At 40.6% G+C, this 16,274-nt stretch overlaps 1 protein-coding gene across 1 annotated transcript in view; it reads right to left on the bottom strand.

Moving 5' to 3' along the window:
* The window catches only part of PTP4A2 (protein tyrosine phosphatase 4A2), a 39,056-nt gene that overhangs the window by 2,932 nt on the left and 19,850 nt on the right, over nt 1-16,274 (bottom strand). The window contains exons 2-5 of the mRNA XM_055138983.1: nt 11,758-12,449; nt 9,827-9,919; nt 3,682-3,812; nt 632-706 (exon numbers count right to left, since the gene is read on the bottom strand). Of these exons, the coding sequence (XP_054994958.1) occupies nt 632-706; nt 3,682-3,812; nt 9,827-9,919; nt 11,758-11,853 (395 nt within the window). The 5' untranslated portion in view covers nt 11,854-12,449. The remainder of the gene's footprint in view (nt 1-631; nt 707-3,681; nt 3,813-9,826; nt 9,920-11,757; nt 12,450-16,274) is intronic.

Here is a 16,274-nt window from a genome sequence, read left to right as displayed (position 1 = left end):
GAGCAGCAGGCATAGGCAGCCCTCCTTAAAATACGTCACCTTCCCATCCTTCCAAACCATGCCAACTTTCTGTCAAGACAATACCATCTTGATTTTGTGCCTGTTACTTAACAGACCCAGGTGATTCACTGCTCCACTAGATTCTTTCTTACCTTCTGGTCATAAAGTTGCATTTAGAAGGTATTTTAGACATTCACTAAAAGAGACACTACATCAAAAAGACTCTACAGTCTAGCTATTCACTTAAAATGTTCCTAGATACTCAACAATGTTCCAATTTGCTATCTAAGTTAGAAAATCTTTCTATTTGGGAGCCAGTAGTATAAGTCTCTCTATCATATGCTCTTTTTATAAACAATGCTTTAAGCCAAATTAAGCATATATTTCATTCTATAAAGGGATTTTTTTCTTCATAAAGTCTTGGAGGTATTTTGTTATTTATTTTTAGATTATTCTCGGTAATTTACAAATCTCTTGATAGTTCCGGGCATTCAATGTTCTAACTCCAAACCCATGACCACTGTCAGTGTTCTTTCACCATGACCCAAGGTTCTATCCCTCTCCCCATCCCACCTCCTCTTAATATAATACTGTCTTTTATATGTTTCTGAAAATAAAACTTTATACTCACTGTCTTATAAATTGAACTGCATCTTCATACTTCATTCCACATTCAATTAAAGCAAGTGCAACAAGCACAGGTGCCCTGCATAGAAAAACTCACTCATTAAATTATTTGCAAGACTCTGGGATTAATTTGTTTGGGGACCACACCCAAGGTGCTCAGGAACCACTCTTAATGGTGCTCAGGGGACCATGTCCTGTGCCCAGAATAGGGGTCAAGTAGCATGCAAGGTAACCAGAGGGCTCTCTCTTGGACACCAAAAACAAAAATTTTTAATTCCAAATTACTTATTACCAAAACAAAACAATGTTTAAGTGTTTCTTCTTGTGCAAGATAAAATATCTAATATTTTTCTATAAAGTAAAAAGACTGACCATTATAGTTTCTTCAGTACTACTGATTACAATTTATTTAAAAAACAAGAACAAAACAGTCAGTGGAGATGGCTCTGAGGTCTGGAGCACACACAAAGCTTACAGGAGCCGTGAGTTTAGTCCCCAGCACGGCAGATCCCCTGAGCGCCACATCAGTAGGAGCCCCAAGCACTGCTGGGTAAAGTGCCCAAAGAAACAACAGTATAACTTATTATCTACCTAGCACACTAAACCTTAAGCATTTTTTTGGCCACTCACGCCAGTGCTCAAGTTTTACTCCTGACTCTTGGTGGGCTTAAATGACCATATGGGGTGCTAAGAATTGAACTCTGGTTGGCCATGTGCAAGGCAAGCTCCTTACTCACTACTATCCCTCTGTTCTCCAATTTTATTTATTTATTTATTTACTTACTTATTTATTTTTGCTTTTTGGGGTCACACCCGGCAATGCACAGGGGTTACTCCTGGCTTTGCACTCAGGAATTACTCCTGGCGGTGCTCAGGGGACCATATGGGATGCTGGGATTCGAACCCGGGTTGGCCGCGTGCAAGGCAAACGCCCTACCCGCTATGCTATCGCTCCAGCCCCTGTTCTCCAATTTTAAACCTTTATTAAGAAAGCTTTACTCTTTGAAACATCTTTACACTATCAAATTTTTACACCAGAATTCTTCGCTGGGGCCCAGGAAATAGGTGTCAAAGCACCTGCCTTTCAAACATGTGGTCCCAAATTCAATACCCAGCATCATCCCTAATATGCCTCCAGCAGTACTGCCCTTTGGCATCTTCAGCCACAATTAAGTGAGCAATGTACAGAACACTGGAGCTAAACAGGTGCAAGCCCCAGCAAGCATTGCAACAAAGTATGTCACCCCCAGCAAGAGACTGCAGCCACTGCAGTGGGGAAGGCCTTGCACGGAGCCAAACCCAGGTTCAATCCCTGTCATCCCATGTAGTTCCTCAACCCTGCCCACCAGGAGTGATTCAAGAGTGCAGACCAAGGAGTAAGCCCCAAGCATTGCTGGGTGGCCCCTCCCCACCTTTCCCCCCCAAAAAACTGTGAGTACTATATAACAGTCACAACAAAAGGGAAGGAAAGGGGAAAAATTAATGCTATGGAGAGATATTTAAAAAGAAAAGATATTTTCATAAGTCTTTAACCATTATTACAATAAAATTAATGACCTAAATGTATTACTTTGAGTGCCTTAGAATTTTTACTTCAAACTGATTTTAATACCACATTTCATAAATTCTAAAACAGGTGAATTCTAAAATAATTCAACAAAATCATTTTCCTAAGCTAGGAGAACTGATATTTAGGAACAGTTATCTAATTACAATTTTTTTTTTCATCTAACAAAGAAAACATGTTTTTGTTTAGAGTCACATCTGGCAGTGTTTGGAGCTTTCTCCTGGTGCTCAGGGATCACTTTTGGCAGGGTTCAAGGACCATGTGTGCTGTTCTGGATAGAACCTGGGTCAGCTGCATGCAAAGCAAGTGCCCTACACGCTGTAACTATCTCTCCAGGCCCAAAATAACTTTTTAAATTACATTACATGTTGGGGCTAAAGAGATAGTTCAATGGAATAGAGTACCTATTTTACAGAGTTCAATCCCTGACACTACACGGTCCCCTGAGCATTGAATCAGGAGTAGACCCCACACACAAAGGTGTGAAACAGAAAAGTTTGTTACCTTGGGGCAGGGAGATAGCTCAAAGTGCTAGAGTATATGCCTGAAAATGCTGAGGCTCCAGGTTCAACCCCCAGTACACCTCATGGTCCCCATATGTGGTTCCAGGTGTAACCCTAGTGTCTGAGCACTTAACAATATAGCCTGCTTGGCAAAGTGTGCAGGAATGGGAGGCCTTCTAGCCCCAAGATCAAGTTCATTACAGGACACCAACTTCGAACTATCTAACAATTACTAGTTATAAAACTGCACCAGATCAAATTAGAGTAATTTGGGGACAGAATAAGTTGTGGACAGAAAGGTAGTACAGGGATAAAGGTGTTTGATCCCTTTGCGGTCTAAGAGGAACTACCCTAAAGTGCAAAAGAGAAAACTAGTCCCCAAAGGCATGAACAGATGTTAACCGTCTTGAGTCACTAGCACAAGGCTCTGAAAGCAGCCTGTATGTATGATGTTGAGTGAAATGCATATTATAAATTGGCGTTTAGTCTTCTGATGACGACTGCTACACCATTCCAAGTAATACTTGAGGAATAAAATCAAAGTCAATTTTCATTCTTCATGGATATCCTTTCAGCCATCTGCTCTCCATCTATTAACTTCCCACTCATTGCAAGTCAAAATTAACCATGTAGAGATTCTTAAAATTTTAAATATTTTAATTTTAATTTTGATACCTATTTCAAGGGCTTGAATCTGCGATTACTTGAAATGGAGAGAACAAGAAAATAAACTGAAATAAGACTATTTTTAGCTCAAAGACAAATTACATTAAATCAACTTCAAAACAACTTCTGAATGATCATCCACTGAGGCTAGTATAGTCTCAGATCTAAACAACCAATGACCCTAAGAAACCACTGAGAAATCAGTAACCAGTTATGCTCTCATTTCTTCCCTTTCTGACAATATTTACTGAAATAATGTAAATTTCTACCAAAGTAAAATTTCAACTCGCTTACTTAAGACAAAAGGTAGGAACTTACCTTCCCAATCCTGCAACACAATGCACTGCAACACAGCAACCTGGCTCTTCACGAAATTTGGTTTTTAATAGGTTTAGCCAATCATCAACTATCTGATTAGGGGGTGGTGCTCCATCATCAAAAGGCCAATCCTGAAAAGGCAAGATATTTTAAACTGATAACTTTCTCCATAATTAACATTTTAATGCAAACAGCTGCATAGTAAGTACACAGGACAGGCGCAGCTGAACTAAACATATTATATGTAATTTATTTATAATAGCACAATTCTGATATTGTTGAAAAATGATCCAAGATGACTTGGCCATCTCAATGAAGCATAATCAGTGCTGTGTCTAGTTTTATTTTACGAAAACAGCTGCTATATGCTTTTAATCTTACTTAATCTAATAGAGGACAATCATGGTGTCTTAATTAAAAATAAAAATATATATTAAAAAAGAATTAAAATGGGCCAGAGCAATAGTACAGTGGGTAGGGCGTTTGCCTTGCATGCAGCTGACCTGGGTTTGATCCCCGACATCTCATTTGGTCCCCCAAACAAAGCCAGGAGTAATTCCTGAGTGCAGAACAAGGAGTAATCCCTGAGCATTGCCAAGTGTGACCCAAAAAAGCCAAAAAATTTTAAAAATTTGAAATTTTAAAAATAAAAATATGAACAAAATAAGTGTAATTAAAATATTAAGAATGGTTATGCTGCACACCATAAAATTGAAGTCCGAATATTAATTGCTTTGTTTCAAATGGTCAAAAATAAATAAACAGCAGTAAAATCAAGGTATCCTTGTCAAGTGCTTACTTCACCTAGTATTCCCTGAAATGTACCTAGTTAAGAAATATAAAACATATATTTCACTTATTCACTGGGGTTTTTCTGTTTTTGGTTTGGGGCCATACCTGGCGTTGCTCAGGGCTTACTCCTGTCTCTGCACTGTACTCTCTCCAGTCCTTCATCAAGCATTTTCTATCAAAACTCACTGAATTAAACTTCAATCTGACCTAGCTGATTGAATTTACTTATCCTTTTCTAATGTGCCTTGCAAAAGCACCGTTTCAAAGATTAAAAGGTCTTACTTAGGGGATAACTGCTTTTTTTTTTTTTTTTTTTTTGCTTTTTGGGTCACACCTGGCAATGCACAGGGGTTACTCCTGGCTCTGCACTCAGGAATTACTCCTGGTGGTGCTCAGGGGACCATATGGGATGCTGGGATTTGAACCCGGGTCGGCCTCGTGCAAGGCAAACGCCCTACCCGCTGTGCTATCGCTCCAGCCCCAGGGATAACTGCTTATAAAGTGTTCCAAACCCACTTAGTAAATTAACATCCATATATTAAAATCGCTGGGGGCTGGAACAATATATATAGCAGTAGAGCAAGCAGGGCAACTTGCTTTCCAAGTGGCTGACCTGGGTTCAATCTCCAGGATCCCATATGGAGTGAGCCCTGAACACCACCAGTGTAGCCAGAAAAATAAAAAAAATTGCCCTCTCTGGGGCCGGAGCGATAGCACAGTGGGTAGGGCGTTTGCCTTGCACGAGGCCAACCCGGGTTCGATCCCCGGCATCCCATATGGTCCCCCAAGCACCGCCAGGAGAAATTCCTGAGTGCAAAGCCAGGAGTAACCCCTGAGCATCACTGGGTGTGACCCAAAAAGCATAAATAAATAAATAAATAAATAAATAAATAAATAAATAAATAAATAAATTGCCCTCTCTGAAAAGAAATCCCAAGCTTGAAGGGCTGGAGTGATGGCACAGCGGGTAGTTCGTCTGCCTTGCATAAGGCGAACCTAGGTTCGAATCCCAGCGTCCCATATGGTCCTGAGTGCCAGGAGTAATTCCTGAGTGCAGAGCCAGGAGTAACCCCTGTGGATCGCCGGTGTGACCCAAAAAGCAAAAAAAAGAAATCCTAAGCTTGGGCCAGAGAGTACAGTAAGGCGCTTGCCTTGCACATTCGAGGGTGGAGGAAGAGAAGAGGAGAGGAAAGGAGAGAGAAATCCTAAGCCTAATTCTAAATGTCCTTTCCATTCTTTTTACGGTGCCTGAGACTGAACCTAGGTTTCCCACATTCAAAGCATCTATCTTCTTTGCTATTGAGCCACATCCCTCAGCCGTATGTTGTTTTTTCAGGCTTAAATTAGACCTTTATCTGAACTAAGCTACTTAATTTTGTAATTTGGGGCGACACCCAGTTGTGCTCAGGGCTTACTCCTGTTCTCTCAGGGATCACTCCTGGTAGTGCTCAGGGGACCATATGAGGCGTCAGGTATCAAACACAGGCTGGCCGCGTGCAAGACAAGCACCCTACCATTATACTACTGCTCTGGCCCCTCATCACAGCTGTTTAAAACAAAATAAAATTAACAAAACCCTAGGTTTAAAGACATGCAATAAATCCCAAACCTACTATTATCTTTGACAACTAGTTCAAATCTAATTCCTTTCTATTTTGTGAACATGTTTACCAACAATACGGTTACAAACTTGGTCAATCCAGTTCATTTTCTCACTCTGGTATATGTCAAAACAAACTGACTTCTCATCTACACACTAAAAAACATTCACAATACAGAGGATGTATTCAGCCTACTTTCCAAAATTAAATTTTTGCCTTTTTTTATAAATATATGCCTACATTTTAGACATTCTATACCTATTTCCAGAGATCTCCAGCCAAAAGACTTGAAAAGTTACTTACAAATGGAAATGCAAACTATTATAATATACTATAAAAAACATTTTCAAAATGTTTTTGATTTAGTTTTTTATGTTTTCACTAAAATAGAAGAAAAAAATTTGGATTGTATGAGACAACTCTTACCAACAGGGCATTTTTCTTTTGGTTTTGGGGTCAAAGCTGGCAATGCTAAGGGCTTACTCCTGGCTATGCACTTCCCTGAGTGCAGGCAAGCTTAGAGAACCACGTGGATGCATGCCAGGGAGGGATCAAACCCAGGTCACCCATGTGTAAGATAAGCACCTTACCTTCTGCACAATCTGTCTGGCCCAGTATATTTATTTTCTTGCACGAAATGCCATCTCTTAACTACTGACCAAAGCAATAAAGATTATGGAATTTCCTCCTAATAGGAAGGAGGAAAATATCCTTATACCATTACCTTCACTATTACTTTCTCGGCTGGAGCGATAGCACAGCAGTAGGGCGTTCGCCTTTCACGCAGCTGACCTGTGTTTGATTCCTCTGCCCCTCTTGGAGAGCCCGGCAAGCTACCTAGAGTATCGTGCCCACATAGCAGGGCCTGGCAAGCTACCCGTGCATATTGGATATGCCAAAAACAGTAACAATAAGTCTCTCAATGAGAGATCTTACTGGTGCCTGCTTGAGCAAATCGATGAGCAACGGGATGACAGTGACAGTGACAGAAGTAATTTTGTATGAGGAAAGTAATGTCACTGTCACTGTCATCCCGTTGTTCATCGGTTTGTTTGAGCGGGCACCAGTAAGATCTCTCAATGTGAGACTTATTGTAACTGTTTTTGGCATATCCAATATGCACGGGTAGCTTGCCAGGCTCTGCCGCGCAGGCTCCATACTGTCAGTAGCTTGCCAGGCTCTCCAAGAGGGGCAGAGGAATTGAACACAGGTCGGCCGTGTGAAAGGCAAACGCCCAACCACTGTGCTATCGCTCCAGCCCCACAAAATTACTTAAAAAAAAAAAAAAATAGAGGACCAATGACTAGCAGTATATTGTCTGCTTTGCAAGCTTTCCAAGCCTGAGGCCAGTGATGCCGTGATACTGATCTATGGCACATATCCACATGTAATCCCAGCAGATCTGCTGTTTGGACACTTCCAGTGCCACAACAAAGTGTGTGATCTCCACCATACCACAAAAAAAAGAGTGTGCAACCACCACAACTAAATGTGCAATTTCCAGCAAGTACTACAGCCGAACCACCCACTACCCACCCCAGTCACCATAAGAGAATAATCACAACAAAGGGTGAAAAAAAATTTTAAACCAGTTATTTTCCTATTACCGCTAGGGCGTTTGCCTTGCACACGGCCGACCCGGGTTCGAGTCCTTCGTCCCTCTCAGAGAGCCTGGCAAGGTACTGAGAGTATCCTGCCTGCATAGCAGAGCCTGGCAAGCTACCCGTGGTGTATTTGACATGCCAAAAACAGTAACAAGTCTCACAATGGAGATGTTACTGGTGCCTGCTCGAGCAAATCAATGAACAACGGGATGACAGTGCTACAGTGCAGTGCAGTTTTCCTATTATACAGTCTTACCACAATCACATCAAATAACTAAGTCATTTCATTATATACTTTGTGACTTATCCAACTATTCAGAAAAGAAAATATAAAATTTTACCTAACCTGAGGATCATATATCTAATAATGAAATAGCAGATTTAGGGATTAAGAAGGAAATTTAGCTTAATTCCAATACTTTATGCTCAAACTGAATTTAAGTCTATTCATGAGGGGTAGGGGGATGGGCAGAGAGATAGTATAGCAGGTAAGGTGCTGGCCTTGCACACAGCCATGTCGGCTCAATCCCTGACATCATATATGGTCTGAGCACCACCAGGAGGAAATCCCCTGAGCATCACCAGGTGTGGCCCAAACCCACCACTCCCGCCTCCAAAGAAAGAAAGAAAGTTGATTATTGTGGAAATAATGGGAATGAGGATGCTTGGAGAGTCTGCTCGGGGTGGGAGATGTACGCTGAATGTAGATTATAGACTGAACATGATGGCCACTTAATACCTGTAACCTGTGTTGCAAACCACAACACCCAAAAGGAGAGAGAGAGAGAGCAAAAGGGAATGTGCCTGCCACGGTGATGGTGATGGTGATGGTGATGGTGATGGTGATGGTGATGGTGATGGTGGTGGTGGTGGTGGTGGTGGGTGGGTGTGTGGGTGTGTGTAGGGGGGGTCGGGGGGTGATACTGGGAACACTGGTAGTGAAAAATGGGCACTGGTAGAGGGATGGGTACTCAATCATTGTATGACTGAAACATAAGCACAAAAGTTTGTAAGTCTGTAACTATACCTCACGGCAATACATTAAAAAATAAATAAATAAATGGGGGGAATAAGAAAGAAATAATGGGAAGAGCCAACAAATGCTACCATGGCAAAACTAAACCGTCTACAAAAATTTCCTGTATGCTACTGGCATTACTGTAAATAAACCAGGGTAAGATTCTGGCAAGAAAATTAATGTTTGCATTAAAGTCCATTAAGCACTTTGTGAAATAACTTCCTGAAATGTGTGAAAGAACGGAGAGGGGGAAAAGTCAGTAACAGTACTTGGATTCAGGGGCTGGAGCAATAGTACAGCGGGTAGGGCATTTGCCTTGCACGAGGCTGACCCGGGTTCGATTCTCAGCATCCCATATGGTCCCCCGAACACCAAGAGTAATTCCTGAGTGCAGAGCCAAGAGTAAGCTCTGAACATAGCTAGGTGTGACCCAAAAAGTTTAAAAAAAAAAAAAAGTACTTGGGTTCAACTAAAGTATCAGTTTGCTCCACCCAGAAAAGCTCAATGAAAACCAATGGAAAAGAGTTGAAGCTGCTAGAACCCACTCCCTATGAATTCATGGTGTAAGGAGGAAATTAGTTATATTCAAGCTAGTAGCCTAAAAACAAAAGATAAATATTTTATTAAAAATGGACTGGAGCGATAACACAGCAGGTAGGGCGTTTGCCTTGCACGCAACCAACTGGGGTTCAATTCCTCTCGGAGAGCCCGGCAAGCTACCGAGAATATCCCGCCCGCACAGCAGAGCCTGGCAAGCTATCCGTGGCATATTCGATATGCCAAAAACAGTAACAACAAGTCTCACAATGGAGACTTTACTGGTGCCTGCTTGAGCAAAATCGATGAACAATGGAATGACAGTGACAGTGATTAATTTTCTAAACAAACAAAATGCAAATTACCATTTTCTTGAAGTAAATGCCTTATGGTTTGCTCTCTATTTGTTGAAAATGCTCTGACTTAAAGGTCACAAATTGCCAACCCAAAGGAATCTTAAAAGATTACCATAAACACTGTATCTATACAATGTTTACAAGCTTCAGAAGCAAAGAGTGGCCCATAGTAATAAAGATCTGTTTCTGATGCAACATTGGTGTTGCTAGTGAAAATTAGAAACACAACACACTCACTAGGACATGGATTCCTTCCTTTTCCACTGGAGCTTTATCATATGTAGCATCACAAACTCGAACCAAAGTTGTCACTCCATACTTCTTAAGTTCCTTTAAAGAAAATCAAAGAAATTTGCTTTTAGAATCTGTATCCAAAGCTTTAAGAATGTACTATATAGAGTTGAGATGTTGGTCAGTGGTAGAATGCATACTGTACATATGTCTGTTCAGGGTTTGATCCTTAGCATCACAAAAACAGTAAAAATGGAATGAATAATTAAGTGATCACTCATATCAAAACTCAAAATCATTCTCATTATGGCATTTTATATAATAATTGTTCCTATACTCTCAGAGGGTAGTATGAGTAAGATTCTCCTTTTATAATGGGTAATCTGATAGCGTAAAAAAACTTTTAAGAGCACACACACATTTTTTCTTGAAATTCTACTCCTGGGAATTTACGTTAGCAAAATTATAGACACAAAGATATAAATATACACAATCTCAGCACAGACTGTCAGAATGGTGAGTAGCTGAAACATTAATGGCTTGAACCAGGAGTCATAGAAAGCCCTGAGCCCTCGCCAAGACTGATCTCTGAAAACAGAGCAGGAAGTAAACCCTCAGCACAGAGCAGGAAGTAAGCCCCGAGTATCACTGGCTGTGGCCCAAAAACAGGAGGGGGGGGGGTGGGGGGAGTTTCCATTCGGTGGACAAGGAGACAGTTCAGCAGTCAGGAGTGCATGTTCAAATGCTGGCACCACATGGCTCCCCAAGCACACTTGGTATATATAATCCCAGAGGCACTACCTCAGTAGCTTCCAAACATTCCAAACTAGAATGGCCCTAGTGGAGGATGAGGAGCATCCTAGAATTGGACAACTCAGCCCAGTTGGCCCAAGTCATCACTGGAAATGACCCTGGGCACCCGAGCAATGTGTAGGAATGTGTGGGAGAGAGTATCACCCTCCAAATAAAGAGCTTATGTTTATTCATGTTTGTTGAATGACATAGTTTCTCTACCAGTACAAATAAGAGAAAAGGAAGGCTCTGACATGAAAATACTACCAACAGGACTGGGGAGACAACACAAAATGTCAAACATTCTTTGTATGTGTGAAGTTTGGGTTTAATAGCCAGCACCACAGTCTTTCCCTCACCCTCCAACACAGCCACTATGGCCCAAAAGCAAAAACAGAAAGAAAAAGAGAGGGAGATCATATAGCAGGTAGAGTGTGTGCCTTGCATGCAGCCAAGCCAGGTTTGATCCCTAGCATCCTGTAAGCATCCTCCAAGCCCACCAGGAGTGATACCTGAGTGTAGAACCAGGAGTAAGCCTTGAACACCACCAGATGTGGTCCCAAAACAAACAAAAAAGATAATACATATAATCCTTTTCTTAATGGATATGTTTTAGGTGATTACTACTGCTAACAGTTCAAGTATCTTTTCATCAAAAACTTAGAATATTTGAAGGAGATAAGGTTTTAATGTCAGAGACAGTTCTAACATGTATTACGTATGATCAAGCAAATTATTAAATAGCTCTAAAATTCCTTTTCCTCATCTGTAAGTAAATATGGTACCTATACTTCATCGAGATGCTTGTGAGGAATAAATGATATAAAGCATAAAACTTTATTGTAATGCTGGGTACTAAAATGCTCAATAAATACTAGTTCACTTTATGAGAAATATGACAAAAAACCTAGTATTAGAACAGTTCTAATCTACATGGTCTCCTCGAATTCCATAAATGTGCTTTTAAAATTCTATTGTTGCTAATTTAATCAAAGAATGGTTAAGATGATCATCCCTATACAAATCAAAAAAATAAATAAATGGTTTTGTAAGCAGACATTTCTTTTTAATGGCATTAATTTTATGGTATTCTACCTCTACGGAAAAAAAATCAATCCCAAATCTAGATCATGATACAATCTTACCTCTGTGAACTTGTTGAGGGTAGCATTGGTAGGATTGTGAGTTATCAGAAAACGCATGTTCTCATAGGAGATCTCCACAGGGGCCGGACGGTTCATTATGGCAAATAAAAAGTGTGAGCGTGCGTGTGTGAGTGTGATGGGGAAAATGAAAAATAAAAATTAATAAATCTTGAAATGTTTCACAGCAGAAAGCATTAAAAAGACCACTAAAAATGCCTAGTATCAATCAGTGTTTTATTCTATTCAACTTGCTTATTCCTTAAGAAGCTTCGTTCTTCAATATAAGCACTTGAATCCAAATTCAACGTGGGCCTCAATGTCTGCAGATGAATACCTTCAGACTCCAAAAAAAAAAGTCCTACTACATATAAAACTTATGCAGCCTTTACTACATTTAGGCACTAGTGAGACAAGTTAAAAGTGTAGGTCGTGTTTCACTTTTATTTACTTGATGCTTAATTTTACTGGAGTCATTAAAAGAAAATATGCTTTGCAATTAAAAAAAAAAAAAAAGCCAACTGTTTCTGAGGCCAGTCTCGGTGTCCAGAGTCTTCAAGGCAATGTTAACTATGGCACATAGGACCCTCAACTCAAGTTCACTTGTCAGCGAAAACGCTGTGCTGAGCCTGGCAGAAGTCTGCCCTCACGCTCAGAATCGCCATAAATGTGCAACGTTTATTCCAACGAAAAACCTGGGGGAGAAAAAAAAAGCATAAGTAAAGCAAACTAGAAGTTGGCAGTATAATAAGTATAACACTCAAGTCAAAATTACATTTTTTTAGTCCTAAGTTATCTAAAATATCAGCACTTATAAATTGCTGCCAACTAGGATAAAAGTGTATAACAAGAGTAAACTTTTAAGTTATTCCAAAGCAAAGTCTTTCTATGCTAGTTAAGATTGCATCTAACAAGTCATTTGTTAATTGCTCAATTTTTACATTCACAATATATCACTTTTTAAATGACTAGGAGCCAGAAAAATAGCTCAAAGGGGGCCAGTCTCAAATGCGGGAGGCTTGACACCACTGATATTTGACACCACACAATCCGCCCCAACTAATGCCAGAAACAGCTTCTCAGCTCAAAAATCCCCAATTAAAAAAACTAATAATAACAAAATGACTGGAAAGACACTTAAAAGAAACCATCCCTGGGGTGAAAGCGATGATTAAGCAGGTAGAGTGCTTGCCTTGCACATGGCCTGCCAACCCAGGTTCATTCCCTGAGCTTCACCAGGAGTGATTCCCTGAGTGCAAAGCCAGAAGTAAACCCTGATCAATACAGGGTGTGACCTCCCCCACCTCCAAAAAAAAAAAAATCATTTTGAAGCTATAGAGTACAGAAGGTAAGTGCTACACTCAGTTGATCCAGGGTCAAATGCCAGTACCAGGAGGTAAGGTCCCTGAGAACAGAGCCAGGAGTAAACCCTGAGCACCACTGGCTGTGCACCCCTCCCCCCACACGCCCCCCCAATAAAACTTTCCCTCCATAAACTCCATAAAGTTCACAATAATATCCCTATTTTCATAATTTGTAATTAAATCCTTCACATATACATTTGCTTAAAGTAAGCTGTATCTGTGATTAAATACCAAAATTCCATATTGAGGATTTAATTTTTCTATCCAAAGTATTCACACTGATCCCCAATTACACCAGTCCATAAAGCATCAAATCTTTTCCTTGCGACTTTGACTAGCTGTTACTACTATGAAGAATGAAAATAAAGAATCAACAAGGTGAAATGACTTTTCTAAAGTGAATTAATGACGGATCAGAGATGTGACTCAAGTAATGGTCCATATCACTTACATATGAGAGGTTCTAGGTTGGTCCTTGGTAACAAATGCACCCTAACACCATCAGGATCAACCCCCAACCATTGAGTGGCCCCCACAACAATAAAATAAAAATAAAACCAATTTTTGAGTCACACCTGGTGATGCTCAGGGTTTACTTCTGGCTCTGCACTCAGGTATACTCCTGGAAGGCCTTGGGGACCATATAGGGTGCCAGTTGTCAAACCTGGGTCACCTGTGAGCAAGACAAGCACCTTACCCTTGCTGGTGTACAAGACAATCACTGTACTATTGCTCTGGCCTGTTAGTTTTGTTTCTATCAATGTACCATAATGCCTGACGAGTCACTAATATATAAACTCCATTTTCTCATTAAAAGATCACTGATTCCATACAGTATTCTCCTGACCAAAAGCCAAGCAAGATAGAATAAGTGGCAGAATTTATTATTTTAGGCCTGCAGTTCTAAAACAGTAATATTTATAGCTAGCTCAGAGTATCAACATAATCATAAATTCCTCTGGAAACAGGGACAAGGTCTAAGTCCTTTCACTTGCCCAGTCACTGATAAAAGCTGACTTAGAAATCTCTAAAAAAGGTTACTGTGGCTAGATAGAAAGCATGAAAGATAATTACAGAACCATTTTCAAAAAGAAACAAATACATAAAAAATCTAGAGACCTTGGGGCTGGAGTGATAGCATAGCGGGTAGGGCATTTGCCTTGCATGCGGCCGACCCGGGTTCAAATCCCAGCATTCCATATGGTCCCCTGAGCACCGCCGGGGGTGATTCCTAAGTGCAGAGCCAGGAGTAACCCCTGTGCATCGCCAGGTGTGACCCAAAAACAAACAAAAAAAAAAAATCTAGAGACCTTCAAGCTTTCCAGCCCTTTCTTCTACCTTCAGTAAACTGATATTTTTAACGTATTTCACTATATGTTAGAAACTTTTGGTTATATTACCATGGACACAAACATAAAACTAAAACATTACTAAAATATAATATATCAAAACAATTAAGAATGGCTTTACCGCAGCAGTTATCCACTACAGTAAAAATACAAAATTGCTATGAACAAAAAACACAAAAGAAAAAACACACACACCAGTCTCCTACACTCACAATTCTAACTGAAACCATAAAATGCCACTTATATATATCAGAGTATTCATTTATACTGAAGGAATTTTAAGTTAAGAGAAACACAGAGATCAGCTTCTGACCTTTCAAAATATTTGGGATCTAGAGGCTAAAATAGCCTAACTAGGGACCGGGAGTATAGGGTTAAGATCCTTGCCTTGCACATGCCCAACCCAGTTTCAATCTCTGATACCACATAAGATCCTCACAAGCCCCACCAACGATCACCAGGAATGATCCCTGAGCACAGAACCTGGAGTTAAACTTGAGCACAGTCAGATGTGGCACACACCCTCCCCCTCCAAAAAAAAATTTTTTTTTAATTCTGAAAATAAAGCAATAGCACAGCGGGTAGGGCATTTGTCTTGCATGCGGCCGACCTGGGTTCAATTCATCGGTTCCTCTTGGAGAGCCCGGCAAGCTACCGAGAGGATCCCGCCAGCACAGCAGAGCCTGGCAAGCTACCCGTGGCGTATTCGATACGCCAAAAACAGTAACAAGTCTCACACTGGAGACATTACTGGTGCCCACTCGAGCAAACTGATGAACAACTGGATGACAGTGCTACAGTGCTACAGGGCCAGAGAGATAATTCAAAGGGTTAGGCACTTATCTTGCAGCAGACCTTGTTATCTGAGTACCAAGAGTAATCCCTGAGCACAGAGCCAGGAGGAGTTCCTGAGTACCACCAAGTGTGCCAAACCTTTCCAGTGCCCCCTCTCTCCACCTTAAAACTTAACACTGTGGCCAAAGCAATAGAACAGAGGGTAGGGTGTTTGCTTTGCACATGAATGACCTGGGTTCGATCCCTGGCTTCCCATATGGTCCCTTAAGCACCACCAAGAATAATTTCCAAGTGCCACAAGTAACTGCTTAGCACCACCAGGTGTGAGCTGGAGAAAAAAAAAAAAAAGAGAACACTGTTGAAGGCTGATCGATCGGTAACAGTGGGTAGGGCATTTGCCTAGCACACAGTCAACTGAGTTCAATCCCAGGAGTCCCATATGGTTCTCCAAGCACTACCAGGAGTTATTCCTGTGCTCAGAACCAGAAGTAAGCCCTGAGCATCACAGGTTGTGGCCCCAAAACAAAAAAACAAACAAAAATGGTACTATTAATTAGAAATAAGAACAAAAACTAAATCTTCTAAGGTCCCACTTAACTTTCCTTCATTTTGTACTAAAGGAAGTAAATTATTTTTTTCAAAGTCACCCTTTTCAGGTAAGCGGAACTTTTTCTGTAAGCTACCTTGAATGTTCATCTGCAACACTGAGTTTGTAAAAGAGGGAGAAAACATTGGCTAAGTAACTATACAAAGAACAATGGTTTGCAAGCAGTGCGAGCAAAATACAAGGAAATTCTAACTTGTCTTCAATGATGTTATCACAGCTAAAATGTGTGTCAGCTCAGTTTAAAGGAACCGAAAAAGCAGCACTGTTATGACAACAGGCTTAAAGTTATATAGCTGCAGTATTATTTTCTACATCATCTCCAGTTATTTGTCCAGCAAATAAATACACTTTATCACACCTTATTCTTCCAAGATCATTTAAGAAGCACACATCTAGGGATAAGGA

The sequence above is a fragment of the Sorex araneus genome, chromosome 5 (genome assembly GCF_027595985.1).
Source record: "Sorex araneus isolate mSorAra2 chromosome 5, mSorAra2.pri, whole genome shotgun sequence".
Lineage (NCBI taxonomy): Eukaryota > Metazoa > Chordata > Mammalia > Eulipotyphla > Soricidae > Sorex > Sorex araneus.
The sequence above is the reverse complement of the archived record's forward strand: the minus strand, read 5'-3'. Positions and strand labels throughout refer to the sequence as shown.